The sequence below is a fragment of the Neoarius graeffei genome, chromosome 17 (assembly GCF_027579695.1).
Source record: "Neoarius graeffei isolate fNeoGra1 chromosome 17, fNeoGra1.pri, whole genome shotgun sequence".
Classification (NCBI taxonomy): Eukaryota; Metazoa; Chordata; class Actinopteri; order Siluriformes; family Ariidae; genus Neoarius; species Neoarius graeffei.
Window position 1 is genome coordinate 55,288,869 of NC_083585.1, and position 27,854 is coordinate 55,316,722.

Consider the following 27,854-nt stretch of genomic DNA (forward strand, 5'->3'; position numbering starts at 1 on the left):
TTCTCCAACTTGGGTCACGACCCCACGTGGTGTCATTTGATTTACAAACCTCTCAATCACTTCTTTTGTTTCATTAAAAAAATTAAAATTGTAATTTCTATTTGATTGTTTGTTCATAAGGTTCAGGAATCTCTGTATCTGACTGATGCTTGACATTAGTTCATTCACATATAACTGTATTCATCTTTTTCATGCTTTATTTATTACATCGTATTGCATTAAAGAAAAAAAATGTGATTCATGTCTTTCTTTCCGTCAGCCCTGTGATGACCTGGCGACTTGTCCAGGGTGTACCCCGCCTTTCGCCCGTAGTCAGCTGGGATAGGCTCCAGCTTGCCTGCGACCCTGTAGAAGGATAAAGTGGCTATACAGATAATGGATTTCTTTCTTTCTTTCTTTCTTTCTTTCTTTCTTTCTTTCTTTCTTTCTTTCTTTCTTTCTTTCTTTCTTTCGTGTTTCCTTTTCCTTTCTTTCTTTCTGGCTTACCTTGCTTTTTCTTTCTTGCTTGCTTGGTCTTTCTTTCTTTCTTGTTTCCTTTCCTTTTCTTGCTTTTTTCTTTCTTTCTGGCTTTCTTGTTTCCTTTCTTTCTTTCTTTCTTTCTTTCTTTCTTTCTTTCTTTCTTTCTTTCTTTCTTTCTTGTTTCCTTTCCTATTCATTTCTTGCTTGTATTCTTTCTTTCTGGCTTACTTTGCTTTTTCTTTCTTGCTTGGTCTTTCTTTCTTTCTTTCTTTCTTTCTTTCTTTCTTTCTTTCTTTCTTTCTTTCTTGTTTCCTTTCCTTTTCTTGCTTTTTTCTTTCTTTCTGGCTTTCTTTCTTGTTTCCTTTCCCTTTTCTTTCTTTCTTGTTTCCTTTCCTTTTCATTTCTTGCTTGTATTCTTTCTTTCTTTCTGGCTTACTTTGCTTTTTCTTTCTTGCTTGCTTGGTCTTTCTTTCTTTCTTGTTTCCTTTCCTTTTCTTGCTTTTTTCTTTGTTTCTGGCTTTCTTTCTTGTTTCCTTTCCTTTTTCTTTCTTTCTTGTTTCCTTTCCTTTTCATTTCTTGCTTGTATTCTTTCTTTCTTTCTTTCTTTCTTTCTTTCTTTCTGGCTTACTTTGCTTTTTCTTTCTTGCTTGCTTGGTCTTTCTTTCTTTCTTTCTTTCTTTCTTTCTTTCTTTCTTTCTTTCTTGTTTCCTTTCCTTTTCATCTTTCTTTCTTGCTTGCTTGGTCTTCCTTTCTTTCTTTCTTTCTTTCTTTCTTTCTTTCTTTCTTTTTTCTGGCTTACCTTTCTTTCTTTTTTCATTTCTTGCTTGTTTTCTTTCTTTCTTTCTAGCTTACTTTTCTTTTTCTTTCTTGTTTACGTTTCTCTTTCTTTCTTGCTTACTTTTTCTTTCTTTCTATATATATAAAGACAAGTGTTTGGTCTGAAGTAGTGTTACACACTGTTGGCCACCCCAAACCTGAACCCCCGTGTCAAAAATCTCGAGTGGGCGTGTCCTTCACACAAGTGATTAACATACCGTAATTCTGAACGTGAAACTCAGAAAGCTGATTTCAGCAGCTGCCCAGATTAAGTCTGAATGCGAATAATTTCCCTATGTAAACATTTAACGTAAGTTTTGGTCACAGTACGAGTGTGTTGTTTCACTACAACATTAATCCCTGGTTTTGTAGCTAAAATAAATTTGAATCTAGTGAGACTTATTTGGAATGATCAAATCCTGATAATTAGGAGTCATCCATTTTGAACATGTGTTGGTCTTGTTAATGATGTTAAAATTAAAATTATTTTTCTCAGCAAAAATCATTTGCAGTCAAATATCACAAAACACACACACACACACACACACACACACACACACACACACACACACACACACACACACACACACACACAAAGGCCTCAGTTTCCACTTCTGAATCCAGTGTGTTTCTGTTCGACGCAGAGCTTTTAATCCCATGGTGAACAAACACGATGCACTTTTCCTCATTACCCACAGCTTCCAGCTGCCACGCCCGTCTTCGAGCACTGCTTCACAGAAGAGCCCAGTCTGTCTGCCAGCATGAACGGGCTCAGGTGGCAGTACTACAAAACATGCAAAGTTCTATCAATATTATCCAATCACAATTAATTCAAATTCAAATATTACGCTCCAGTATAATCAGTGATTTGCACTACAACAGTCGTTAATCCTGTGTTAGTAATGAACTGGGAACAGGAACAGGAACATATGTTTAGACCCTTTTAGGTTGACTTTCAAACTTTTTCCTGCGGTGTGTAAAATTTATGCAGCGTTTTTAGTTCAGATGAAAAGTTTAGTCATGAAAATGATTAGTAGGTTAATAGCACATGATTTAATACAGTATATGATTTATATTCTTTTATATTATATAGACACGAGTGTTTTACTGGAAAATACACCACTCATATTTTTCATATGAGCTACATCTGGGACATGGAGAACCAAAACCATGACATAAATATAGGATATTACACGGTTGTGCAGAGATATGAAGTTTATCTTCGAGTGTTTTATATATTCACGAGTGAGTGAAAATATTTAACACCAGAAGATAAACTTCATATCTTATGTGTCTCATTATCTCATTATCTCTAGCCGCTTTATCCTGTTCTACAGGGTCGCAGGCAAGCTGGAGCCTATCCCAGCTGACTACGGGCGAAAGGCGGGGTACACCCTGGACAAGTCGCCAGGTCATCACAGGGCTGACACATAGACACAGACAACCATTCACACTCACATTCACACCTACGGTCAATTTAGAGTCACCAGTTAACCTAACCTGCATGTCTTTGGACTGTGGGGGAAACCGGAGCACCCGGAGGAAACCCACACGGACACGGGGAGAACATGCAAACTCCGCACAGAAAGGCCCTCGCCAGCCACGGGGCTTGAACCCGGACCTTCTTGCTGTGAGGCGACAGCGCTAACCACTACACTACCGTGCCGCCCACAAGTTAATCATATCAAAAGAATTTAATTTTGAACCGGTTCACTATTTTGACAGCACACATCTAGTCAGCGGGAAAACACTGGGAGTGACGTCATCGGAGTGAAATATTATGGTTGAATATTGCATGGTTGTCAAGACAACATGACGTCAGACGTCGGAGCTGATGCGAATATCCAATGAGAGAGTTTTCTGCTGCGCATGCACAAAAGCATTTCTTTGTTCGCCGTGAAAGAGAAAGACGTGTTGAACAACCAAAAGGCTCCCAAAACTCATCTCATCTCATCTCATCTCATCTCATTATCTCTAGCCGCTTTATCCTGTTCTACAGGGTCGCAGGCATGCTGGAGCCTATCCCAGCTGACTATGGGGCGAAAGGCGGGGTATACCCTGGACAAGTCGCCAGGTGCTCCCAAAACTTCATTCTTCACGCATATTTACAAACAGTGGTGAACTGTTACTACTACAGCTGGGACTTGAGCTCAGCCAAAAGTTAACCAGACACCAAAAAAGCAATGGGGTAAAGGATTTTGCAAGGGATTAATGGCAGACTGCCAGGTCATTCCATTGTGTGTAGCTGTCGATGTTGATTTTAAAAGTAACTCAGTAAATTACAGAGGGAAATGAATACTGAAGTCTGAGTGAAAAATACTGTAGCGAGCGTGCAGCGTGGAAGAAGAGTCTGGAGACAGGAATCTTAGTTTCTCGGTCATTAGCCCGTGCTACTTGCACTCGATAGATAGCACTGGCTTGACCGCTTTAACACTACTGATGAACGCTACACCGGCTGGAAGGTGACTTCACTGCTGCGCTGATGGCACTGACTCGCGGTTAAGCTCGCGTTCGCCTTTGAGAAGGCTGAGGGAGATACATTTTTGGTCCCTCCCACTGTAAATCAAAATCTGATTGGTTAATTCATCTGTCAGTTCCTACATAAACATACACTGCCATGGCCTTCTGTCCTGGCAATGAAGTCCTAACCAATGAGTGAGCAGCTCTAAACTCTTCTCAGCCTAGAGACAACACACAAAAAATATCTCACTGGATAACTCGATTTTAATGTTTTCAGGACAGTAATTCTTTCATTCCTGAAACAAATTTGATAGAATATGAGTCCAAATTAGAATAAGAAGAGAATAATTATCATGAAATTATTAAAGAATGGAAAAAATTAAATTTGAAATGCTGATATGTTTGGGCTTCTATGAAGGTCTAGAAGGCCCTGATGGTTCCCTTCTGCTTACAAGAGAAAAACATACCAACAGACATCAAAAACTGGAAAAGAGAGTGTATAATAATAATAATAATAATAATAATAATAATAATGGCTTTTTTCATGGTATATCAGATATATTCCATTCAGCTACTCATCTTTGACTCGTTCAGTATCATGCTAGCTAAATGAAATATATCTGATAGACCACTCAACGCCAGCCAATATTATTTAAATATGTCACCCAGATCCATGATGTATTTCGTATGAAAAATGCGAGTTTTTCAACACGAGAAGACAAACTTCAAATCTTCAAGCCAACGTGTGATTGTCTTTTTATTATATTGACACATTCACAAACAAAAAGTCCCCAAATTTATCAAAACAATTCATTGATTTCCTCACAAGTGACATATATGTTATTTACCAGCTGGGAGGTCCGTATCGTGAAATACCGTGACCAAGGTCTTGAAAGTACTGAGCGAGGCGCTCTGGGCCGAGGTCAGTATTCAAGGCCGAGGTCACGGTATTTCACAATACGGGCCGACCTTAAGCTGGTAAATAATATATATATATATATATATATATATATATATGGTGGCACGGTGGTGTAGTGGTTAGCGCTGTCGCCTCACAGCAAGAAGGTCCGGGTTTGAGCCCCGTGGCTGGCGAGGGCCTTTCTGTGCGGAGTTTGCATGTTCTCCCCGTGACCGCGTGGGTTTCCTCCGGGTGCTCCGGTTTCCCCCACAGTCCAAAGACATGCAGGTTAGGTTAACTGGTGGCTCTAAATTGAGCGTAGGTGTGAATGTGAGTGTGAATGGTTGTCTGTGTCTATGTGTCAGCCCTGTGATGACCTGGCGACTTGTCCAGGGTGTACCCCGCCTTTCGCCCATAGTCAGCTGGGATAGGCTCCAGCTTGCCTGCGACCCTGTAGAACAGGATAAAGCGGCTACAGATAATGAGATGATATATATATATATATATATATATATATATATATATATATATTAGTGCTTAACGCGTTAACTTGACTCAATTTTAACGGCGATAATTTTTTTATCGCGAGATTAACGCTCTGTGACATGATGCCACACCCCACACAGCCAGAGTCCTCTGCCCTCCCCCGAAGAGCCACGGTGCTCGGCTTACGGTAGGTTTCGTTTTCCCATCGGTGGCTCCAGCCCCACTTTGCAGTGGCTGTGACAAGACGTGTTATGCTCTGCAATAAAAAAAAAAAAACATTGGTACAACCAGTGTTTGAACTATGCCGATATTTTCGGGGGGTCCCTTATTTTCCCTTGGGGGGGTGCTTGCGCTTGTCTCAGAGCGCAGATCTCCATCGCGCGCTCACTTCAGATATGCAAATGCTTCCCGTTACACATGATTGCTATGTCAATAAACATCATTTTGCCAATATTTTAGAGACCCCCCAACATTTCCCAAATCATGTTTTCAAGGGATCTCATGTCTGTTTCAGGGGATCTCGGATCCCCCGTGTACCCCCGTAGTTTGAACGGTGAGCAAGCCCATTCACTTTTTTATGCTGATAAGAGAATTACAATGGTTTTTCATGTGACAAAAATGTGCGATTAAATTGCGATTAATCGCGAGTTAACTACGACAGTCGCGACATTAATCGCGATTAAATATTTTAATCGCTTGACAGCACTAATATATATATATATAAAAAAATTTTCCCCAAATTCTAACAGAAAACGAGAGCGCCTGAAAGGGAAAACCGAGCCGAGCCGCCATTTTGAATCCTCATTCACGGCTGTAATGCAAATGGCTTCCTCCTCGGAAGTGCACTTCCATGGCAGGAAAACAACTACATTTTGCCGCCTATGTAGTCCCCTATTTATACAAAATTGAGCCATTCAGGATTCAGCCATGTTTTTGCTCAGCGTTAGCAACAGTTAGAGGTTTTTAGCTTTCTCCTAAAATGTTCTTTTATTTCTTCTTCCTCAGGATAGTAAAACTTGCTTTCGCTTTGAAGACTGTCGTTATTGCTATCCATGCTGTAAAATTAATGCTATTCTCCTGAGAAATGCGAAAATAAATGTTGACAAAATTGCTACGATGTTTGTTGTTGTTGTGAACGAGTGAGTCACCAGAGGTCCGTAACCGGGGTCCATAACCGGGGTCCGTATCATAGGATACGGACCCGTTCGCCAGCCAATCAGAGCACAGGATTTGATGGAAGCCGGACTGCGAAAAAAATAAAGAGATTTATGTCACGGTTTTGGTTCTCCATGTCCCGGATGGAGCTCGGATGAAAAATATGAGTGGTGTATTTCCCAGTAAAACACTCATGTCTATGGAATATAAGCGATTATTATGAAAAGCATTTTTTGTAAAAAAAAAAAAAAATTTACAGTGCAATTAAAGCATGCATTTAATTTTCATTATTGGATGTTTTTAACTTAACTCAGCTCGAACAAGTGAGTCTAATTATTTAATAAAGATTTATTTAAAAAGTGATTCTTAAAAAAGCTGAGATGAGGAATTTGCTAATTTTAAATTTAATACATTGAAACATATGTACAGTCATTATTGAGAATTTATTTTTCATTAAAAAGTCAAAATGTCAGGATGTAACGAAGTCTATTTCTGTAGCACTTATAACATTTATCTGCGAATAATCAGTCATCACAGCCCAACATAATCCCATAACATTCTCCACGAAGTCCTCTTGGTGTCTGTCCTTTTCTTAGAGTATACAGTGTTAGAGCAGCATCTGAAGGACATGTTGACCTTGTCCACCTGAGGTATACACTATGCAGATGACGGCTCCACTGTGCGTTTACCTGCTGAGCAGAGCTGAGGCTAGGATCAGGCTTGTCTGTCATCTGGACGATGAAGTCTGGTGAGAAACGTGAGTACTGGAGGATCGCTGCAATCTCAGCATCCACCTCGACAGATACATTTACCTGCATGAAAACAGAAACAGCAGCATATCAGTGAAGCTGAACACGGGATCAGAGCAAAGAGAAACTGAGAGTGAGGCTCGTATGGGTCTCGTTCATCATACAGCTCTACAATAAAATATCTCAGATCTGCAATCCAGCTAAAAGCCTTTATCATTCTCAACTCTGATTGGTCTGAATGCGTTTTTGATCGCTATTTTGTCGCTGCTATAGCAAGTTATGAGTGTTTGAAATATGCTCTGTAATATATCAGTCCATATGTCAAAGCAATGGCCGTAAACGAGATTCGTTGAGACCTGTGCGAGACATCGTAGGACGGAAGTAAAACGTACAGCGGAAATCAAAGTCACCAACATCTGCCAACCTTGTCCAAATACGCACGCGCCCTCTTTCGAATGCTGACGTAATCAAGCCGGAAGTTTTGTTTGTTTTGATAGCAATCAGGAAAGTTTGAAAAAAGTAGGCAGTAATCGTCATTTAAACTCGTTTCTGTGCAATATTTCATTTGAAAAACAGTTTTCAAAATGGCGGCGCTGACACTTCACATTTCGAAGTCTCGCGAAGATCGCGCGAATAAGCGACGCCTGCCGTGGACCATCTCATCTCATTATCTCTAGCCGCTTTATCCTTCTACAGGGTCGCAGGCAAGCTGGAGCCTATCCCAGCTGACTACGGGCGAAAGGCGGGGTACACCCTGGACAAGTCGCCAGGTCATCACAGGGCTGACACATAGACACAGACAACCATTCACACTCACATTCACACCTACGCTCAATTTAGAGTCACCAGTTAACCTAACCTGCATGTCTTTGGACTGTGGGGGAAACCGGAGCACCCGGAGGAAACCCACGCGGACACGGGGAGAACATGCAAACTCCGCACAGAAAGGCCCTCGCCGGCCACGGGGCTCGAACCCAGGACCTTCTTGCTGTGAGGCGACAGCGCTAACCACTACACCACCGTGCCGCCTGCCGTGGACCAAACGAACTAAATTCAACACGGCTAAAAACCGAATAGGCCGAGAAGTATAATATTTCATTGTGATTAGTTGCCAATACAAGTCACGATATAAGGTTACTAAAAGCAAAAACATAATTGAATAACACGTTAATTAAGAAATAAAGCAAGTTTAAAAATGACTTCAGTTCAACTTTAATAGGAACTTGTTCTTGATTCTAAGATTCCTGTTCTTGGCTGCTAGAGTGGAACCCAATGTGGCCTTCTGAGTCCTTATGGTCCAATCCCACAGAAGAGCTCCTGTAGTAAAAACTGCTCAAAAAGTGAATGCTGGCTAAAACACAAAGGTGCCAGCATTACCTTTTACAGCAGTTTGTGCTACAGTAGCTCTTCTGTGGGATTGGACCATATGAGCTAGCCTTCGTGCCCCATGTGAATCAATGAAGCTTCGATGCCCATGACCCTGTCACCGGCTCACTGGTTGTCCTTCCTTGGTCCACTTTTGTTCGGTACTAACCACTGCATCGTACCAGGCACACCCCACAAGATGTGCCATTTTGGAGATGCTCAGTCCCAGTCATTTTGCCGTCACAATTTGGGCCTTGTCAAAGTTGCTCACTTATGCTTGCCCATTTTTCCTGCTTCCAACACATCGACTTCAAAAACTGACTGTTCTCTTGCTGCCTAATATATCCCACCCCTTGACAGGTGCCATTGTAATGAGATAATCAATGTTATTCCGCAAAATCGAGTCAATGTTATTCCACAAAATGCTACGCGTCTTGTCGGCTATCAGCTCATGTATGATGAGATTGAGTGGAATAACTGTTTTATTCTATCCACATTCACTGGATTTTGAGAAACAGAGCATTTTTATTTGTATTATTTTTGAAAATTCGATCAAGAAAAACTTGAAATGACACAAACTGTCGAAATGACAGGAGCAATTTGTGAAAAATGCGAAAATAATATCTCATCTCATTATCTCTAGCCACTTTATCCTGCTCTACAGGGTGGCAGGCAAGCTGGAGCCTATCCCAGCTGACTACAGGCGAAAGGCGGGGTACACCCTGGACAAGTCGCCAGGTCATCACAGGGCTGACACATAGACACAAACAACCATTCACACTCACGGTCAATTTAGAGTCACCAGTTAACCTAACCTGCATGTCTTTGGACTGTGGGGGAAACCGGAGCACCCGGAGGAAACCCACGCAGACAACATGCAAATGCCACACAGAAAGGCCCTCGCCGGCCACGGGGCTCGAACCCAGGACGTTCTTGCTGTGAGGCGACAGCGCTAACCACTACACCACCGTGCCGGCTGCAAAAATAATAATTATTGAAAAATAAAAGAGGATACGTTCTTACCATCAAATACTTTTATTCCATACTTTGTTGCTTTTTTTGTATTTTTTGGAGTTTTGTTTTCAAGTAGTTACCTCGCCCGCGACGGCATCAGCAGGGTGAGGAATTGTAATCAGTACGGTTTGTTTGTTTGTTTGTTTGTGTCTGTCTGTTAACAATCTAGCGTCTAGACAGTTGCACTGATTGACTTCAAATTTTCAGAGTCGGTGGGCAATGGTCTGTAGATTACCTGGTTAAATTTTGGAGGTAATCAGATCAAGGTGAAGGTCAAGGTCACCATAAAGGTCAACCTTTTTGGTCAAAATAACATTTTCCATTGTAACTCAAAAACGATTACCGATAGACAGATGTTTACTATTATGAGCCTACAGGAACTCCCATATGACCTTTCATTTGGCACCATGATCTCTAACCTTAAGTGACCTTGAAAGGTCAAACTCAAGGTCACGGATTTTCAGAGGGCTGGAACTTGAAAACAGTTGATTGTAGACGGATATTTACCATTATCAACTTATAGGAAGTGCCATATGGGCTTTCACTTGGCACTATGACCTTTGAACTTGAGTGACCTTGAAAGGTTAAACTGAAGGTCGTGGGTTTTCAAAGGGCTATCACTTTAAAATGATTCATGATAGCCAGATGTTTACTATTACGAGCCTACAGGAACTCCCATATAGCTTTACATTTGGTACCATGATCTTTGACCTTGAGTGACCTTGAAAGGTCAAACTCAAGGTCACGGATTTTCAGAGGGTTGTAACTTGAAACAGTTGATGGTAGGCAGCTTATTTACCATCATCTACTTATAGGAAGTGCCATATGGGCTTTCAGTTGCTGCCATGACCTTTGACCTTGATTGACTTTGTAATGTCAAACTCAAGGTCATGAATTTTCATAGGACTCTAACCTGACAGCTGATGACTGAGAAATATTACCATTATCAACATATAGGTATTAAATAAGTCTCGCCGGGTGAGGTTTGTTTTGCCTGGCAAGACTTGTTTTTATTTCGTCCTCGGCTGGTTCAGCAACGCCCTCCGCCATTTTCTTTTGCTTCTTTCTTTAGGGTTTTTTGGCAGTTGGCGAACCAACTTTAAGGTGCATTACCACCACCTACTGGGCTGGAGTGTGGAACAGGACATATTGGGGGTGGGGGACTATATTCTTTTAGCTATTTCTGTTTCTTTTAAATACTTGATAACAATTTTTGGGGTTTTGTTTTCAAGTAGAGTTTTTATTTCATCCTCGGTTGATTCAGCAACACATTCTGCCATTTTGTTTTACTCTATTCATGGTATATGAGTTGATATCCTAGTAGCAGAGTAGCTAATCAGAGCGCGCGATTGCTCATATCCAGTGAATGTGTCATGGTCCTACCTGTGGGCTTCTCTCTTCAGGTAACATCTCCACTCAGCATTACCGGCCATGCCCGCACTCACTTCCTCTTATTTACTTTCAGTGACTGTCATTGGCTGTTGCCGATCACCTGCTTTCCCCCTGGGTGTATTTATACTGCAGTTCTCCCAAGCTTCTGTGTCAGATCGTTTGCAACTTCCAGCGTGATAACCTGCTCTGTGTTCCTACTACTCTGACTCCTGAAGATATTCTGTTCCGTCTGACTCTGTCTGCTCTCCAGCCCCGGTAACCTGATCTGCCTTCTGTCCTGTCGACTCTGCCTCTTGCCTGCCTCTCCTGTACCTTCGCCTGATCTCCAGCTCGCCCAGCCCTGCTGCTCGCCTGCCTCTCCATCTGCCTGGTGTGAGCAGCCCTGCCTGGAGCCCTACTCTTCTGCCCTGGTAACCTGACCCTGCATTTCTGTCCCCTTTCTTGCTACCTGATTTGTGACTCTGTGTTCCTGCCTGCTGAGGGACTGCTTGCTGGGAGACTGCCTGAAACCCAAGCGCTGTTAACCTACAGCCACACCTCTCTGACTATGCCTGATCCTGTCTGATCGTAGCTGCTAAGCAGGGTTGGGCCTGGTCAGTACTTGGATGGGAGACCTCAGATGTCACCACCACGCTCCCATCAGCAATCCCTGCCTCTCAGTCCTCCTGCCACTGAACTTCATACATTCTCCCAACTCCCTGTTATTAATAAACTGTGGTTCGAGTGCATTTGATCTCCTCTCCTGTCTGGTCTTTGACAGAATGTGGACAGGATAATAAACATTATCCACGTCAGTGGTCATAATGTTATGGCTGGTGTATATGCTGTTCTTATGAAATTATTCATAAATTTAGCTGTATCGTAGCTTTTGGACTCAAAAATGCGAAAAAAAAAACCTCAAAACGAATGCTAAAACCTTAGGTGGTGTTTACATTAGACCGTATCCGTATCGTTGTCGTTGCGGATGCACTGTCCGTGCACATTAAAACGCCGGGAAACGACTCCACAGGTGGAACAGTTTGAATCCGCCAGGGCCCACGTATTCAACCCAGTACGTATCTGATCCGGTGCTGTGTAAACATTGAGGAACGAGGATACGCAGTGCTGAGCTCTAGCTGACGTCGTCATTGGACAACGTCACTGTGACATCCACCTACCTGATTCGCTGGCGTTGGTCATGCCACGTTGGTCATGTGACGCGACTGCTGAAAAACCTTCTCCTCTTTAGTCCCAATGACACGGCGTCCCTGATTTCCATAAAGAACTTCAAATTTTGATTCTTACACTCTCTCACTCACACTCTCTCGCTCGCTTGCTCTCTCTTTCTCTCTCTCTCCTCTCTCTCTCTCACTCGCTCACTCAATCTCTCACACACTTTATGTGCTTGCAAGTGGTGAGTGACTTGCGCATGCCCGATATGCACTGGGATCATGTGACGTGCCGTCTAATTAGTCATGTGATTAGCGTATCCGTGTATTGGCGTTGCTGTGTGCACGGGGAACGGTTTTGTTGCGGGCACAGAAATTTTGTGTGTGTACGCGAATCGTTTTAAAAATGTTAATCTGATGATCCGCTGATTCGAAATAATGTAAACAGGGCCTTAGTGTCATGACATTAATACAGTTACTAAAACCGATTCTTATACTGAAAGTGGCATGGATGCGTCGATCAGCATAAAATACCTTAAAGGAGTTTGAAGCATCAAGCTGAAAACACTCTGCAAAGTCTGGAACCGTCCCCTTGTACGTGACCAGTGCTTTGGTTTGAATGGAGTGTTGGGGCAATTTAAAGGCACGGTAGGTTCCTGAGGCATATTTAATATCACCTAAGAAAAAAAAAAAGCAAATCTATTACAAAGATGTGACGAGGTTTGAGAAGAAACCTAAAAAAAAATGTTTAATTCTTAAAGAATGGGTTTAAATGGAAATCTATGTGAGATCTTATATACAGGATAAATGATGTAAGTTCAAAGATCAAAACAAGCATAAATACCCAGAATTAAACGGACAAACATATCTAAATTACACTTGTTTGACCTTCTTGGTTTATCATGAAGTCACTGTAAATTTCGGAGTAGTTTACGAGAACTGCGTGACCAGACTTGCAGACAGACCTGCTTTCCTTTTGAGCTCTGGATCGTGCACATCAATATGACTCGCTGCAACCAGACGAGGCGTACTGAAACCCAGGTCCTTCATGATGGAGATGAAATCATGCCAGTAGAGGGCGCCGCCCATTCCTTCACCTGCCACAGAAAGGTACTCGGTGTTCATCTTCCAAAAGCTTCTTCACAACAAAGAAAAATGTAATGTAATGTGATGGAAAGGTTACAGATGAAGCAGGAATATTTCCACAATCTATGCGATCTTCTCAAAGTCTCACTGTTCTGCATTTTACACTTAAAGGTTCTGACTGCAAAGTTGAATTCTGGGTAAAATGTTCTGTTTCTATCACTGCTGGAGTTTCGAGATGTTTCTCTGCTGCACACACACACCGTGTATCCTGTGTGTAAACGTTTTATTGAGATAAAAAGCGCGGTCCTGCATTTTACGATTCTGGAGATCGCCAAAGCAAGTGAGCAACAATATCACATGACCACCAGGGGGCGTGTTTGACCTACTTTTAACCAAAACAAGTCGGTGTGGGGGGTGGCACGGTGGTGTAGTGGTTAGCGCTGTCGCCTCACAGCAAGAATGTCCTGGGTTCGAGCCACGGGGCCGGCGAGGGCCTTTCTGTGTGGAGTTTGCATGTTCTCCCCGTTTCCGCGTGGGTTTCCTCCGGGTGCTCCGGTTTCCCCCACAGTCCAAAGACATGCAGGTTAGGTTAACTGGTGACTCTAAATTGAGCGTAGGTGTGAATGTGAGTGTGAATGGTTGTCTGTGTCTATGTGTCAGCCCTGTGATGACCTGGCGACTTGTCCAGGGTGTACCCCGCCTTTCGCCCGTAGTCAGCTGGGATAGGCTCCAGCTTGCCTGCGACCCTGTAGAAGGATAAAGCGGCGAGAGATAATGAGATGAGATGAGATGAAGTCGGTGTGGGCAAATATGTCAGACTCGGCTATCCCGCCAGCGGAAAAAGAAAAGGAAAGCCTGCCAAGTGAGTGCAGCTGCAAGATAGAGCAAGGTCATTGCTCTGATGTGCCATTTTTCTGGACAGATAACTAAATCATTCTAGCTAACGCTTATCTATCTTAGGCCAAGTTTACATTAGACCGTATCTGTCTCGTTTTCTTCGCGGATGCACTGTCCGTTTACATTAAAACGCCTGGAAACGCCGGGAAACGGGAATCCGCCAGGGTCCACGTATTCAATCCAGATCGTGTCTGGTCCGGTGCTGTGTAAACATTGAGAATACGCGGATACGCTGTGCTGAGCTCTAGCTGGCGTCGTCATTGGACAACGTCACTGTGACATCCACCTTCCTGATTTGCTGGCGTTGGTCATGTGACGCGACTGCTGAAAAACGGCGCGGACTTCCACCTTGTATCACCTTTCATTAAAGAGTATAAAAGTATGAAAATACTGCAAATACTGATGCAAATACTGCCCATTGTGTAGTTATGATTGTCTTTAGGCTTGCCATCCTTACACTTGCAAGTGGTAAGTGATATGCGCTGGGATCACACACACAGCGGCTCAGTCCCGAATCACTGCTCGTGCGCTTCACTCGCGCGCTCTGTGAGCTGCGTAGGGCCGGAGTGCGCACCCTCCAGAGGGCTCTCGCTGTTCAGGGCGGAGTGATTTGGAGCGCAGGATGCCTGCGGAGCCGAGCGTATCCGTGTATTGGTGTTGCTGTGTGCACGCAAATCGTGTATTGGCGTTGCTGTGTGCACACTAATCGTTTTAAAAACGTTAATCTGATGATCCGCTGATACGGTCTAATGTAAACCCCACCTTAGCCTTAGAATGCATGGGCTCGACTCCACGGTAGCGAGTATGGAGTTATACACCAAATGTTTTGATCTTACAGGGAAAGAAACGAGAACACAAAACCAGGAACAGAGAAAAGATATAAATATTCGTCTTTTGTTTCACAGATCTATTCGCAAACGTCAACCATAAATTACATCCCTGTGACTCAAAACTCTCCGAGGTCGATGCAGAGTCACGATGTTTTCCGCAAGTCGTCATCTTGGTGTGACGCAGTTTCATAGTCATGCTAATTAGTTAAAGCTCCTCCCTCGCGTTCAGCTGTTTCCTGTCTCCGTCGGGCCGTATTCATACTGTTTACCTCAAGAGGGAGGAAAACAGTCCCAAAACGGAGAAGAGCGACCTTCAGGACATCAAAATGATCACATCTCGTTCACATGATATTGTTCTTGTGAGACAGAGGTAAATACCATGCACGATAAAAAATGTAAAAATTTCAGATGACTTTGCAGTCAGTTCCTTTAATTAACACCAAATTATCTGTGTAAGAATATGATTATTAACAAACATCCACTTTGTGTTCACTAAATCGGGGTGTTATTCATCCTGGTGTTATCATAACAATAAGAGTATACTCATTAAAAAAATACAGTTATCGTTATTAATTTAAATGACTGCATGCTTAGGGACAAATAATGCATTATTCATAATATTAGGGGAAAAAAACAGAAAAGAAAAAAAAAAACCTTTATTCAATTTCAGGATCTTTCCTAGCCTTGAAAAAAAAAAAAAAGTTGAAGGCCGCCGTACTTTCTGCCATCGAGTGGCAACAATTTTGTATTAATTTTAAATGACATTTATATTTTATATTTATATTAACGCCCATTAACTCTCTTTAACAGCTTGAAAAACAAACCACTGTTTATCAGCTAAATATTCATCTTTCTTTTATAAACTTGAAATATTATTTCCTACATTTATAATATTTTAATATTTTATAATATAATATCCTACCCGGGCGGCATGGTGGTGTAGTGGTTAGCGCTGTCGCCTCACAGCAAGAAGGTCCTGGGTTCGAGCCCCGTGGCCGGCGAGGGCCTTTCTGTGTGGAGTTTGCATGTTCTCCCCGTGTCCGCGTGGGTTTCCTCCGGGTGCTCCGGTTTCCCCCACAGTCCAAAGACATGCAGGTTAGGTTAACTGGTGACTCTAAATTGACCGTAGGTGTGAATGTGAGTGTGAATGGTTGTCTGTGTCTATGTGTCAGCCCTGTGATGACCTGGCGACTTGTCCAGGGTGTACCCCGCCTTTCGCCCATAGTCAGCTGGGATAGGCTCCAGCTCGCCTGCGACCCTGTAGAAGGATCAAGCGGCTAGAGATAATGAGATGAGATGAATATCTTACCCCAAAGCACTGGATCCAGTTTGAAAGACTCAGGAACTACCTCGCTCGCGTACATATCACTGAAATACAGTTCACCCCCGACCTACAGCATAAAAAGAAATAAAATAAATACCAGAACAAAAGAAAGAAGGAAGAGGAGCGGAAGGTTTGAAGAGGAGACGCTTTACCTTGAGTACTTTGTAAGCCTCACTGAGAACAGCCCTCTTGTCTGGACAAAGACAAACCACACAGTTCGATCTGCACAGAGGAGGTGTGTTTACGTATCAATCAGGAAAAAAGTCTGATCAGTTCTGTTATAAATTTAAAAAGTCTGATCAATTCTGTTATAAATAAAAAATGGGCTCTGATCAATTCTGTTCTAAGTGACAAAAAGAGGCCTGATCAACTCAGTTATAAATTTTAAAAAGTCTGATCAATTCAGTTATAAAAAAAAAACAAATAAAAAAACATCAGATCAATTTACAACCCCGATTCCAAAAAAGTTGGGACAAAGTACAAATTGTAAATAAAAACGGAATGCAATGATGGGAAGTTTCAAAATTCCATATTTTATTCAGAATAGAACATAGATGACATATCAAATGTTTAAACTGAGAAAATGTATCATTTAAAGAGAAAAATTAGGTGATTTTAAATTTCATGACAACAACACATCTCAAAAAAGTTGGGACAAGGCCATGTTTCCCACTGTGAGACATCCCCTTTTCTCTTTACAACAGTCTGTAAATGTCTGGGGACTGAGGAGACAAGTTGCTCAAGTTTAGGGATAGGAATGTTAACCCATTCTTGTCTAATGTAGGATTCTAGTTGCTCAACTGTCTTAGGTCTTTTTTGTCGTATCTTCCGTTTTATGATGCGCCAAATGTTTTCTATGGGTGAAAGATCTGGACTGCAGGCTGGCCAGTTCAGTACCCGGACCCTTCTTCTACGCAGCCATGATGCTGTAATTGATGCAGTATGTGGTTTGGCATTGTCATGTTGGAAAATGCAAGGTCTTCCCTGAAAGAGACGTCATCTGGATGGGAGCATATGTTGCTCTAGAACCTGGATATACCTTTCAGCATTGATGGTGTCTTTCCAGATGTGTAAGCTGCCCATGCCACACGCACTAATGCAACCCCATACCATCAGAGATGCAGGCTTCTGAACTGAGCGCTGATAACAACTTGGGTCGTCCTTCTCCTCTTTAGTCCGAATGACACGGTGTCCCTGATTTCCATAAAGAACTTCAAATTTTGATTCGTCTGCCCACAGAACAGTTTTCCACTTTGCCACAGTCCATTTTAAATGAGCCTTGGCCCAGAGAAGACGTCTGCGCTTCTGGATCGTGTTTAGATACGGCTTCTTCTTTGAACTATAGAGTTTTAGCTGGCAACAGCGGATGGCACGGTGAATTGTGTTCACAGATAATGTTCTCTGGAAATACTCCTGAGCCCATTTTGTGATTTCCAATACAGAAGCATGCCTGTATGTAATGCAGTGCCGTCTAAGGGCCCGAAGATCACGGGCACCCAGTATGGTTTTCCGGCCTTGACCCTTACGCACAGAGATTCTTCCAGATTCTCTGAATCTTTTGATGATATTATGCACTGTAGATGATGATATGTTCAAACTCTTTGCAATTTTACACTGTCGAACTCCTTTCTGATATTGCTCCACTATTTGTCGGCGCAGAATTAGGGGGATTGGTGATCCTCTTCCCATCTTTACTTCTGAGAGCCGCTGACACTCCAAGATGCTCTTTTTATACCCAGTCATGTTAATGACCTATTGACAATTGACCTAATGAGTTGCAATTTGGTCCTCCAGCTGTTCCTTTTTTGTACCTTTAACTTTTCCAGCCTCTTATTGCCCCTGTCCCAACTTTTTTGAGATGTGTTGCTGTCATGAAATTTCAAATGAGCCAATATTTGGCATGAAATTTCAAAATGTCTCACTTTCCACATTTGATATGTTTTCTATGTTCTATTGTGAATACAATATCAGTTTTTGAGATTTGTAAATTATTGCATTCCGGTTTTATTTACAATTTGTACTTTGTCCCAACTTTTTTGGAATCGGGGTTGTAGTTATAGTAAATAAAAAAACAGGTCTGATCAATCCCATTATAAATTTGAAAAGTCTGATCAATTCAGTTATAAATAAAAATATCTGATCAATTCAGATATAACTTAAAATCTGATCAATTCTGTTATAAATAAAAAATGGGTTCTGATCAATTCTGTTCTAATAAAAAAAATAGATCAGATCAATTCAGTTATAAATTTAAAAAAAGTCTGATCAATTCAGTTATAAATCAGAAAACATCTGATCAATTCAGTTATAGTAAATAAAAAACAGGTCTGATCAATTCCATTATAAATTTAAAATGTCTGAACAATTCAGTTATAAAAAAAACAAGTCTGATCAATTCAGTTATACATAAAAAAGGTCTGATTAATTCAGATATAACAAAGTCTGATCAGTTCTGTTATAAATAAAAAATGGGCTCTGATCAATTGTTCTGATTGAAAAAAATAGATCAGATCAATTCAGTTACAAATTTTAAAAAGTCTGATTAATTCAGTTATAAATTTTAAAAAGTCTGATCAATTCAGTTATAAATCAGAAAACATCTGATCAATTCAGTTATAGTAAATAAAAAACAGGTCTGATCAATTCCATTATAAATTTAAAATGTCTGAACAATTCAGTCATAAATAAAAAAAGTCTGATCAATTCTGTTATAAATTAAAAAATGGGCTCTGATCAATTCTGTTCTAATTGAAAAAAAATAGATCAGATCAACTCAGTTATAAATTTTAAAAAGTCTGATCAATTCAGTTATCATGTTTTAAAAGTCTGATCAATTCAGTTATAAATCAGAAAACATCTAATCAATTCAGTTATAAATTTAAAAAGTCTGATTGTCAGTAACGGCACTGAAAACATGAGTTCGGTGCAGCCTCCAAACACGGCCGCTCTGGACTACAAACCCCAAGAGTCACAGCACCCTCTGTCACCTGACTATTAATTACATGACCTGTCTCTCATCCAGCAGTCATCACCTCGCCTCTATAAGCTCAGCTCTCACTTCCTGATTTTGCGAAGTATTGTTTCCTGTTCTGTGCCTAACCTTACCAAGCCGTTTGATTTCAGCCCAACTTTCCGTGTATGACCAGTGTTTACGTTTAGTCTCGACTTCGTTTCATTGTTTTCCCTACATTGCGCCGTTTGCTGATTGCCGCCCGTTTCCTGACTACGATTCCTGCTACGATGTTGCAGAAGCTGAATCGGGTTACGTACACCACTATGTCCAGAGAGTCGTCCTGTATCCCTGCATCACTGAGCTTCTCCATGTATCCGTGCACAAACTCGGTGTTTGGCTGGGCATAGCCGTAATGCTCCTGGTGGTAGCCGATGTATTTCCTTGATTCTTGTACCTGAAAAAGAAAAGCAACAATGGAAGACCATGTGCATTCCCACTTTTCACTCATACACCCACAGTGGGGTCATCAAGGGGATGCTGTGGCAGGAAGACAGGGCAAGAAAGATGCCTAAACGCTGGGTAATAAAGTTTATGGGTCATTCTAGAATCCGGAGCACATTTCACATCTCCGAGATAAACCTTTAGTTATTTTCCACAAAAGAAATCTTTACTGAATCAGTTTTGAACGATAATGCAAATTATGACGAACTTTCACCAGTAGCGATGCTTGATGTACATTTTAGACCCAATTTATCCATAAAACATTAACTAAATGACTCCCACCCCTCCCCCCACATTATTACCTGTCTTTGACTCCTGATTCATCCATTCAACTCGAATAAACAGGAAGTGATTCTATTAACTGTTATAAAATCAACTGCATAGAAAGTCTATTTTCTGTATTATGTGAAATTTCAGTCATAAAAAAAGTATATTTTTATCCATCCTAATGTTCTTGTCAACTCTGTTGACTGTTATAAAACCGCATGAAATCCACAAAGACTTTTAATAATACGTGTGACACCTGCACCGAGTGATGTCACTTCCTCTGGCGGGAAATTTCAGAAAGGCAGCGAGATGTGTTCTGTTTCTTCTCTCATTAATTTGAACAAAATGTTGAGGATTTTGCACCAACAGTAGATTAACTATTCGTCAACTCTGTTATTGCGATATCGGGGTGAACCTCTCACTCATTTTTTACAAAACAATAATATGATGAAAATCCATAACGTTCTGTTTTTATACATGCCATGTGGTAGTTTACTGTGAGTTGGCCTAGTGGTTAGCATGTCCACCTCTCAACTGGGAGATCATGAGTTCTACTCGCGGTCCGGTCATATCAAAAACCATCGTAAAAATGATCGTGATTACCATCTGGGAAGGCGAGCAATACAGACGCGAGTAGGGAGTCAAACTCTCATGGTTACCAGAGTACTACCCCCCCCCCCCATGTAACCCTCGCTGTAAAGGCAAGAGGCTGAGGGCTATGGAAACGAAGATCGAAGCAGCACCCATACGCCTTAAAGAGTTGGTTAGTACTGGGACAGGAGACTGCCTGGGAAGACCAGATTCTGGTGTGAGAGGGACTTTGACTTGACTTGACATGTGGCAGCTAGTTTGAGGTTAGTTCTTTTAAGGCACAAAATGGTCAACTCTGTTATCGTCTATTCTGTTCATGGATTGCTCAGTTTAATGATAACAGAGTTGGCGATGACAAACAGAGTCAACACTTGAAATGGACCCGCAATTATAGAATGGGCCATATACAGTGGTGCTTGAAAGTTTGTGAACCCTTTAGAATTGTCTATATTTCTGCATAAATATGACCTAAAACATCATCAGATTTTCACACAAGTCCTAAAAGTAGATAAAGAGAACCCAGTTAAACAAATGAGACAAAAATATTATACTTGGTCATTTATTTATTGAGGACAATGATCCAATATTACATATCTGTGAATGGCAAAAGAATGTGAACCTCTAGGATTAGCAGTTAATTTGAAGGTGAAATTAGAGTCAGGTGTTTTCAATCATTGGGATGACGATCAGGTGTGAGTGGGCACCCTGTTTTATTTAAAGAACAGGGATCTATCAAAGTCTGATCTTCACAACACATGTTTGTGGAAGTGTATCATGGCACGAACAAAGGAGATTTCTGAGGACCTCAGAAAAAGCGTTGTTGATGCGCATCAGGCTGGAAAAGGTTACAAAACCATCTCTAAAGAGTTTGGACTCCACCAATCCACAGTCAGACAGATTGTGTAGAAATTGAAGAAATTCAAGGCCATTGTTACCCTCCCCAGGAGTGGTTGACCAGCAAAGATCACTCCAAGAGCAAGGCGTGTAATAGTCGGCGAGGTCACAAAGGACCCCAGGGTAACTTCTAAGCAACTGAAGGCCTCTCTCACATTGGCTAATGTTAATGTTCATGAGTCCACCATCAGGAGAACACTGAACAACAATGGTGTGCATGGCAGGGTTGCAAGGAGAAAGCCACTGCTCTCCAAAAAGAACATTGCTGCTCATCTGCAGTTTGCTAAAGATCACGTGGACAAGCCAGAAGGCTATTGGAAAAATGTTTTGTGGACAGATGAGACCAAAATAGGACTTTTTGGTTTAAATGAGAAGCGTTATGTTTGGAGAAAGGAAAACACTGCATTCCAGCATAAGAACCTTATCCCATCTGTGAAACATGGTGGTGGTAGTATCATGGTTTGGGCCTGTTTTGCTGCATCTGGGCCAGGACGGCTTGCCATCATTGATGGAACAATGAATTCTAAATTACACCAGCGAATTCTAAAGGAAAATGTCAGGACATCTGTTCATGAACTGAATCTCAAGAGAAGGTGGGTCATGCAGCAAGACAACGACCCTAAGCACACAAGTCGTTCTACCACAGAATGGTTAAAGAAGAATAAAGTTAATGTTTTGGAATGGCCAAGTCAAAGTCCTGACCTTAATCCAATCGAAATGTTGTGGAAGGACCTGAAGCGAGCAGTTCATGTGAGGAAACCCACCAACATCCCAGAGTTGAAGCTGTTCTGTATGGAGGAACGGGCTAAAATTCCTCCAAGCCGGTGTGCAGGACTGATCAACAGTTACCGCAAACGTTTAGTTGGTTATTGCTGCACAAGGGGTCACACCAGATACTGAAAGCAAAGGTTAACATACTTTTGCCACTCACAGATATGTAATATTGGATCATTTTCCTCAATAAATAAATGACCAAGAATAATATTTTTGTCTCATTTGTTTAACTGGGTTCTCTTTATCTACTTTTAGGACTTATGTGAAAATCTGATGATGTTTTAGGTCATATTTATGCAGAAATATAGAAAATTCAAAAGGGTTCACAAACTTTCAAGCACCACTGTATAAAAACGTTAACTGTCTGAACTCTTTCTGAAACACATTTGTTTTAAAGCAGCTGGTCTGCGCAGGCCGACTATTCTCCCAGTGGCTGAGTGTATTGGAAATTCACATCCCATTAAAGATAATGCATTTGATTGATATGAAAGCCACTTTATTACAAAACCCTATTCATCTCTGCCCCTCTGCCTCCCTCCCTTTTTCTTTTTCTTGAAAATGCATACAAATTGGTCAAAAAATGTCCTTCATAACTTCACAAAGATGGAAATCCATCATGGTGAGGAACAAACAGTGGTCCATTACTACGATAAATCCAGACAAGTGTGTGTTCTCTGCTGCTGTAATGAACACTTAAACAATTTAATCACAAAGACTTTTCTGAGCTTGATGACGGATGCGTTGCCATGCTGTATGATGGATAATTTATTTCACTGCATATATTCTTTCTGATCATTTCCGCTATATTATATTAATTATCATAAATGTCATCTGTAGATAGTTTGGCTGTGTCATTTGGACATTACCAGATCCTCAGTCATGTCAATGCCAGTGACATGTCCATCTTCTCCCACCAGTTTGCTGAGGACATAGCAGTCCCGCCCCAATCCGCTTCCCAAATCCAGAACCGAACATCCTTTCAGCTTCTCTGGAGCCACCAGACCACAGCCAAAGAACCTACAACAGTGACGAAGCATGACCCTTTAGACCAGAGGTTGAACAGGAACTAGCTTGTTTTGTTGACATTCCAGATTAAACCTAAATGTAACTATAAACGGACAAAAAGTAGAAGTCATTGTTTGATTAATGAATAATATAATGGCCTGTTAATTCCAGTGGTATAAGAGAAAAAAAAACATCAGGATATTATGTTATAGTTAAATAACCAAACTGTAACAGCACACCCCCAAGTGTTTCATTCCTGATGATCGTACAGATGTTTCTCACCTTTTGCACACCTCTGGATGAACACCTGTGAGAGCTTGCTTTACGCTCGGAGACAGCGGCCGAGATAAAGCAGAACACGCGGCACTCGTCTGTAAACCAGCTGAAGACTCCAGAGAGCTGTAATATTTCTACAGAAACACAAAACACTTCAACGACAAAACAGCATAAATCTGTGTGTGTTCACACCAAGCCGTTTACTGCGAGCTTCGCTAATCAGGAAGACGACTGCTAATTTGTTTACTGAAATACAACACAAGAAAGAAAGAAAGAAAGAAAGAAAGAAAGAAAGAAAGAAAGAAAGAACAAGTAATCAAGAAAGAAAGAAAGAAAGAAAGAAAGAAAGAAAGAAAGAAAGAAAGAAAGAAAGAAAGAAAGAAAGAGCAATCAAGAAAGAAAGAGAAAAACAGTCAAGAAAGAAAGAAAGAACAAGTAATCAAGAAAGAAAGAAAGAAAGAAAGAAAGAAAGAAAGAAAGAAAGAAAGAGCAATCAAGAAAGAAAGAGAAAAACAATCAAGAAAGAACAAGTAATCAAGAAAGAAAGAAAGAACAAGTAATCAAGAAAGAAAAAAGAAAGAAGTAATCAAGAAAGAAAGAACGAAGTAATCAAGAAAGAAAGAAAGAAAGAAAGAAAGAAAGAAAGAAAGAAAGAAAGAAAGAAAGAAAGAGTAGCTAAAGGAAGTAAAAAAGGAGGTGAAAAGAGATAGAATGATAATTTGAGGTGTAAATGTCTCACCCAGTCAAAACTCACCTTTACACTCTCATGGACCAGAGTTGTCATGTTGGATCCAGGCGCTGAGTCACTACTCCGTAGCTGGAGAACAACCTGGAACATTAACACAACTGCATTTACACGGCATTAACACTACAGCAACACTATTGTATTAACACTGCATTAACAAATGATTCACACTACTGCATTAACACTACATTAACACTATTACATTAACACTACAAAATAATACTGTGTTAATGCTGCATTAATACCACTACATTGACATGGCTACATTAACATTACATTAACACTACCACATTAACACTGTATTAATGTGCCATTAAAACCACTACATTAACACTACATTAACATTACATTAACACTATATTAATGTGCCATTAACGCTGGTACATTGACACTGCCACATTAACACTGTATTAATGTGACATTAACACTACTACGTTAACACCACTACATTAATGCTACAATAACACTACCACATTAACACTGTATTAATGTGACATTAATGCTACCACATTAACACTATATTAATGTGACATTAACACTACTACCTTAACACTACTACATTAACACCATATTAATGTGACATTAACACCACTACATTAACACTATATTAACGTGACATTAACACTGGTACATTAACACTACAATAACATTACATTAACACTACCACATTAGCACTGTATTAATGTGACACTAACACTACTACATTAACACCACTACATTAACACTACAATAACACTACCACATTAACACTGTGTTAATGTGACATTAACACTACTACATTAACACCACTACATTAATACTACAATAACACTACCACATTAACATTACATTAACACTACATTAATGTGACATTAACACTACTACCTTAACACAACTACATTAACGTGACATTAACGCTACCACATTAACACTATATTAATGTGACATTAACACTACTACCTTAACACTACTACATTAACACTATATTAATGTGACATTAACACTACTACATTAACACTATTACATTAACACTACTACATTAACACTACTACATTAACACTATATCGACGTGACATTAACACTACTACATTAACACCACTACATTAACACCACAATAACACTACATTAACATTACATTAACACTACCACATTAACACTGTATTAATGTGACATTAACACTACTACATTAACACTATATTAACGTGACATTAACACTACTACATTAACACTATATTAACGTGACATTAACACTACCACATTAACACTATATTGACGTGACATTAACGCTGGTACATTAACACTATATTAATGTGACATTAACACTACTACATTAACACTATATTAATGTGACATTAACACTACTACATTAACACTGTATTAATGTGACATTAATACTACTACATTAACACTATATTAATGTGACATTAACACTACTACATTAACACTACACGGTGTCGTGGCGGGTTCGCGTTTCGTCCATGGAAAGATATGGGACTAGTTTCCGGTTTGAACTGAAGAAGTGAAACACTTTTCCGCACAAACCCGCAGGCAGGAGAAGCAGACCCAGTGTTTATTCCAGAAGGGTGTGGTTTTGTAGCTGCTGCTCCTCACCTGCTGTAACGGACAGCGCTTCAGTGGGTCAGTCAGGGGTCCACAGGAGTCCAGGGGTCCACAGGAGTCCACTGCACAGGGTGTATGAGATAGGATTCACTGTTGCAGCCTGTTTAGGGCACTTTCGTAAGGAGCTGGAAGTTGTTTGGGATCAAAGATCGCTTCACTGTAGTTCAATACCCCTGTCTAACACATGGGGGCGCCATAGTATCAATAAACCACAGAAGAGTGACACGTTAAAGGAAAAGCAACACAAGGTGTCTGACAAGAGTTTCAGTGGAGCTTGCTTTAGGTTCTACAAGTCTCTGGAACTGTAATGGAGGAGGCCTAGAACACTGTTTATCTCTAAACAAACAAATACATGTTAAAAAAACTACTACAAAACTGAAAAGTCACACCTCTGTGTTATAAATAAAGCACTGACACTGGAGACTCCTTCCATCACATAAATGTCTCTTGACATAAACATTAACATAAAATAACACTGTTTTTAATACATTTATTATTTGTCTTAGAATATATATGTAGTGTGACCATACAGCTCCCATGTAAGTTATTACTATTGGGTGGCATGGTGGTGTAGTGGTTAGCACTGTCGTCTCACAGCAAGAAGGTCCGGGTTCGAGCCCCATGGCCGGCGAGGGCCTTTCTGTGCAGAGTTTGCATGTTCTCCCCATGTCCGCGTGGGTTTCCTCCGGGTGCTCTGGTTTCCCCCACAGGCCAAAGACATGCAGGTTAGGTTAACTGGTGACTCTAAATTGACCGTAGGTGTGAATGTGAGTGTGAATGGTTGTCTGTGTCTATGTGTCAGCCCTGTGATGACCTGGCGACTTGTCCAGGGTGTACCCCGCCTTTCGCCCGTAGTCAGCTGGGATGGGCTCCAGCTTGCCTGCGACCCTGTAGAAGGATGGAGCGGCTAGAGATAATGAGATGAGATGAGATTTTCCCTCAAACAGTGGAACATTTAGAATAGAATAGAATAAAACAAACAAAACAAAATTCTATTATAATTTCTTTCCTGGTTGCAATATTAGGAATGTGACAGTTATAGCCCCTTTCCTGAAGACGTCTGTGCATGGTGGCTCTTGATGCACTGACACCAGCCTCAGTCCACTCCTTGTGAAGTTCTCCAAAGTTCTTGAATCAACTTTTCTTGACAATCCTCTCAAGGCTGCAGTCATCCCTGTTACCTGTGCACCTTTTCCAGCCAGGCTTTCCAGCAATGACCTTCTGTGGCTTACCCTCCTTGTGGATGGGGTTGATGATGGTCTTCTGGACAACTGTCAAGTCAGCAGTCTTCCCCATGATTGTGGTTGCGTGCACTGAACTAGACCGAGAGATACACGGTATTTATACTGTTTTACTCAAACTCAAAATGAAATATTCTAATCATTTGTTATACTGGATTTCTGATTTTCATGAGCTCTAAGCCATAATCAGCAAAATTAAAACAAAAAAAGGCTTAAAATATTTCCTTTACATGTCATGAATATAGAATATACAGAAGTTTTTTATTTACCTTTTTTTAATTTTTACTTTTTTTAATTAAATTATGAAATAAAATGAACTTTTCATGATACTCCAATATTTTGAGATGCACTCAAGTCAAGTCAAAATCCCTCTCATGCCAGAATCTGGTCTTCCCAGGCAATCTCCTGTCCCAGTACTAACCAACTCTTTAAGGCGTATGGGTGCGGCGCCGATCTCTATTTTGATAGCCCTTGGCTTCTCGCCTATACAGCCTGGGTTACAGTGGGAGGCTAGTCCTCTGGTAACCACAAGAGTTTGACTCCCCACTCACGTCTGTATTGCAGCATGTCTTGCCAGACCATAACAGGTACCATTTTTATGATGGTCTTTTGTATGACCCGACCATGAGTAGAACTCACGATCTCCCGGTCAAGAGGCGGACACGCTAACTATTAGACCAACTTTTGAGGTGCACTAGTAGTATACATTGATAAATCTACAATACATTCGCTAACAATGTTGACAGTTACATTACGTTCACAGCATTTAGCAGATGCTGTTATCCAGAGCAGCCTGGGGAGCAGTTGGGGGTTAGGTGCCTTGCCCAAAGGCACTTCAGCCATTCCTGCTGGTCCAGGGAATCAAACCAGCAATCTTTTGGTCCCAATGCTGCTTCTCTAACCATTTGGCCCTGGAGCTGGTTTGTAAG

General features: G+C 41.0%; 1 protein-coding gene across 1 annotated transcript; it reads right to left on the minus strand.

Annotated features, from left to right (window-relative positions):
* Positions 1-1,787: 1,787 nt before the first annotated feature.
* zgc:153372 (uncharacterized protein LOC767695 homolog) lies at positions 1,788-25,834 on the minus strand. Its single transcript, XM_060897754.1, has 11 exons — positions 25,676-25,834; positions 24,095-24,169; positions 23,347-23,474; positions 22,926-23,076; positions 19,350-19,486; positions 16,232-16,301; positions 16,065-16,146; positions 12,908-13,039; positions 12,477-12,619; positions 6,964-7,086; positions 1,788-2,059 (listed from the first exon to the last, which is right to left on the minus strand). Exons 2-11 carry the CDS (start codon positions 24,122-24,124, stop codon positions 1,964-1,966), a joined length of 1,092 nt encoding a protein of 363 aa, XP_060753737.1. The 5' UTR covers positions 24,125-24,169; positions 25,676-25,834; the 3' UTR covers positions 1,788-1,963.
* Between the last annotated feature and the right edge of the window lie 2,020 nt (positions 25,835-27,854).

Coding starts and splice junctions, on each gene's coding strand:
- zgc:153372 (XM_060897754.1), bottom strand. CDS start 24,124: ATGACAACTCTGGTCCATGAGAGTGTAAAG. Junction 16,147..16,231: donor AGGCTTACAAAGTACTCAAG/GTAAAGCGTCTC, acceptor TTTATGCTGTAG/GTCGGGGGTGAACTGTATTT. Junction 12,620..12,907: donor AGAGCTCAAAAGGAAAGCAG/GTCTGTCTGCAA, acceptor TTTTTTTCTTAG/GTGATATTAAATATGCCTCA.